The sequence below is a fragment of the Neoarius graeffei genome, chromosome 9 (genome assembly GCF_027579695.1).
Source record: "Neoarius graeffei isolate fNeoGra1 chromosome 9, fNeoGra1.pri, whole genome shotgun sequence".
Classification (NCBI taxonomy): domain Eukaryota; kingdom Metazoa; phylum Chordata; class Actinopteri; order Siluriformes; family Ariidae; genus Neoarius; species Neoarius graeffei.
The window spans coordinates 68,581,151-68,585,083 of record NC_083577.1 but is presented as its reverse complement, the minus strand read 5'-3'; the positions used below and the strand labels follow the sequence as shown (position 1 = coordinate 68,585,083).

At 46.0% G+C, this 3,933-nt stretch overlaps 1 protein-coding gene across 1 annotated transcript; it reads left to right on the top strand.

Annotated features, from left to right (window-relative positions):
• Nucleotides 1-202: 202 nt before the first annotated feature.
• fzd7a (frizzled class receptor 7a) lies at nucleotides 203-3,242 on the top strand. The gene has a single exon (XM_060930151.1). The coding sequence runs from the start codon at nucleotides 776-778 to the stop codon at nucleotides 2,438-2,440; it is 1,665 nt and encodes a 554-aa protein (XP_060786134.1). The 5' UTR covers nucleotides 203-775; the 3' UTR covers nucleotides 2,441-3,242.
• Nucleotides 3,243-3,933: the final 691 nt, after the last annotated feature.

Sequence of the window (3,933 nt, the reverse complement as noted above, 5' to 3'; positions counted from 1 at the left end):
TTTTTTTTTTACTTTAGCAAAAGCAGGAGGAGGAAAGTTTCTAGTAAACCTCTGCAATTACTTCCTTTGACCAATCAGGAGCAAGAGGCGAAGGAAAACAAAATCTGTGATTGGTCTGAGGGGCCTCGGTTTCAAGGCGCCCCGCCGTGACGAGCAGCGGGTCTGAATGAGGGGCGCCTGGAAACCGTGGACACACATTACAGTGTGCGCTGCGTGCTCGCGCTCAAACCGTGCAGAGAGAGAGAGACGTGATTTTGCACGCGCTCTGAGACGGACGACCGACAGACAGACCGACAGACAGACAGACTCGGTCTAACCTGGGGGAAAGAGTTTATACGCGTGGATCAAAACATCCTCCAAAGTGCATGAGATACGCATTCAAGGGCACTGAGGAAGCCATGGAAAGTTAACATCTGGATGGTTTTCTGATCTGATCCCAGTAATTTAGTTAATAATGGACTTTGGAGCAACTTGGTGAGTTTTTTGAAGACAAAACGCGTACATTTCTTTTTTTTTTTTTTTGCAAACTTGTCCGACCTGATGGTGCCATCATGCTCGTCTGGATACTCAGAGTGAGTTGGTGTTAAAAAAAAAAAAACCGATGCAAGCAACAGCTGGAAAGGATTTCCCCTCTGTGTAATTGGGTGAAATTCAGTGTTGGACTAAACAGGCCTAGTTTAAATTTTTTTTGACCATACTTAGCCTCCAAAAAAAAAAAAAAAAGACAACATATTGTCTTTTTTTTTTTTGTCCCATAACGACGGCTTTCTCCAAAATGCGGCGGTGCGCGGAACATGTGGACTTTCTCTTTGCAACTATGTGCCTTTTGTGTTTCACCCCAAGCAGCGGTCAGTACCACGGGGAGAAGGGCATCTCCATCCCGGAGCACGGATTCTGCCAGCCCATCTCCATTCCTCTGTGCACGGACATTGCGTACAATCAGACCATCATGCCTAATCTTCTCGGTCACACCAACCAGGAGGACGCAGGACTCGAGGTGCACCAGTTCTACCCGCTGGTAAAAGTGCAGTGCTCGGCTGACCTGAAATTCTTCCTGTGCTCCATGTACGCGCCTGTGTGCACGGTGCTGGAGCAGGCCATCCCACCATGTCGCTCCCTCTGTGAGCGGGCCAGACAGGGCTGTGAGGCGCTCATGAACAAGTTCGGGTTCCAGTGGCCCGAGCGCCTGCGCTGCGAGAACTTCCCAGTCCATGGCGCGGGTGAGATCTGCGTGGGTCAGAACACATCAGAGGCTGGAACTTCGACGTCCGATCCGACACCGTATGCGCCCGATCTCATCACACTGCCACCCATTGGAGGTAGAAACTCTCAGCAGTTCACTTGCCCTCTGCAGCTCAAAGTGCCATCATACCTCAACTACTATTTCATGGGTGAGAAGGACTGCGGCGCGCCGTGTGAGCCCGCCAAGCCCAACGGCCTCATGTACTTCCGTGAAGAAGAGGTGAAGTTCGGACGCCTCTGGGTGGGCATCTGGTCCATTCTGTGCTGCGTGAGCACCCTTTTCACTGTGCTCACCTATTTGGTAGATATGAGGCGATTCCGATATCCGGAGAGACCCATCATCTTCCTGTCTGGCTGCTATTTCATGGTGGCCGTGGCCTACGCGGCGGGTTTCTTCCTTGAGGACAAGGTGGTTTGCATCGACAAATTCAGCGAGGATGGATACAAGACAGTAGCGCAGGGTACAAAGAAGGAAGGATGCACCATCCTCTTTATGATCCTTTACTTCTTCGGAATGGCAAGCTCCATCTGGTGGGTCATCCTGTCCCTCACGTGGTTCCTCTCAGCTGGCATGAAGTGGGGCCATGAGGCCATCGAGGCCAACTCGCAATACTTCCATCTGGCAGCATGGGCCGTTCCTGCGGTCAAGACCATCACCATCCTCGCCATGGGGCAGGTGGACGGAGACCTGCTGACAGGCGTGTGCTATGTGGGTATATACAGTGTGGCGTCTCTGCGGGGTTTCGTCCTGGCACCACTCTTCGTTTACCTCTTCATCGGCACGTCGTTCCTTCTAGCAGGCTTCGTGTCGCTCTTCCGCATCCGCACCATCATGAAGCACGACGGCACAAAGACTGAGAAGCTGGAGAAGCTCATGGTGCGCATTGGGGTGTTCAGTGTGCTCTACACCGTGCCTGCTACCATCGTGATCGCGTGCTATTTCTACGAGCAGGCTTTCCGTGAGCACTGGGAGAAGACGTGGCACATGCAGACGTGCAAGCGCTTCGCTGTGCCCTGCCCGGCCGGCAACTTCGCACCCATGTCACCCGACTTCACCGTGTTCATGATCAAGTACCTGATGACCATGATCGTAGGAATCACGTCTGGCTTTTGGATCTGGTCCGGCAAAACGCTGCAATCGTGGCGCAGGTTTTACAAAAGACTCAGTAACAATAACCAGGGTGAGACGACTGTATGAAAACAGGACACGACCATGAGAGTCAAAGACAAGACTGAATTTTGGAGGGAATTGGTTCGCCGAGCCTGGACGACACTTTTTTTTAATAGACATTTTCTTGTAAACGAGCCCAAACACAGATCTGCAGTTTCAGATAAACATGCTTTACAGCAATTCTTGCTTTGTCTTTTGAGAAATGAAAATCTGTGGACACTCAAAAAAAATTATTAACAATAATAATAATAATAATAATAAAAAACAACAACAACATGCCAACATGTTTTCCCAAACTTCTGGCTCACTCGCCTTTGTTTTATTCATGTGAAACACATATTTTGACTTTGCCTCTATGTACCAGTATATTTTACACGTGATCTCTGCACATGCATTTTTAAGGCCGACATTTCACGCGCTGTACTCGGCATATAGGCGACATGTAGCGCTCATTACTGTGGAATCATGATTCTTTATTTTAAACCCAAGAATATTGACCATGTTTTGCTTTCCAGATGTATCCTCTCTCCTCTTCTATGGACTTGTATGACTTTCAGAGCCACCCACTGACAATCGTGCATCGTTCATGTGGCACAAAAGTGCACCAGGTTTGGGGTTGGAGGCCTACATGCATGTGTCCAGCTGGGAAATTATGCAAGCTCCTTTTAAACTGCGTAACTTGTAAATAATCACCTTTTCGTAAAGAATATATGTATTTATGAAGATAATCTTGTTGGGTTTTTTTACTTGATTTTTTTAAAAACAGAAAATTGGTAAGAGGACATTTGTATATGTACAGTTTCACCGAATAAAACGATTAGATTTTTAATTATCTGTTTAATAAGTTTTCATTTCTTGAGTGTTTTTGGTGATGATTTCAGTCATTTGTTAGATGATTTAAAACCCTGAACAATTAGACGTAGTTTATCCTAAGGCGATGTTGTAGTATGAACTTTGGAATATTATTATTATTATTATTATTATTATAATATAGCAAGAGCATTTCCACTCATTTTTTTTAAAGTCAAAACTGCCACAAATGAGCTAGATCTTCATCATGTTTATTAAAAGGCTACAAACACGTCAGTAAAAGTGGCTACAAGTTGGTCTTTTATAGACATAATAAACAGATGAACATGCATTAGAAAAGACAGTGGTAATTTAACAGGGACAACTGCAAAATCGCCTCATTATCTTCAGTAATAACCGCCTATCAGAGAGGAATGGCCCAAAAAGCATTATATCAGAGGTGTACCCCAGTGAGAGAGCGCCCCCAATCGGTTGATGGTGTTAAAGACACCTCTGTAAGGCCCTTGAACCTGGGCTTCTCAAAATGTGGTCCAGTGAGGGTCCAGTCAGGTAGTTCCTGAATTTACTACTCTTTTAATGACATGATCAGGGTCAGGAACTGCTAGGCCTATTAATAATATAGTTGTGATTCTAATTAAATATTATAGTACTGTTCAACTATACAAGCATCAACAATCTACAGTAAAAATATTATATCTATATTTGTCAGG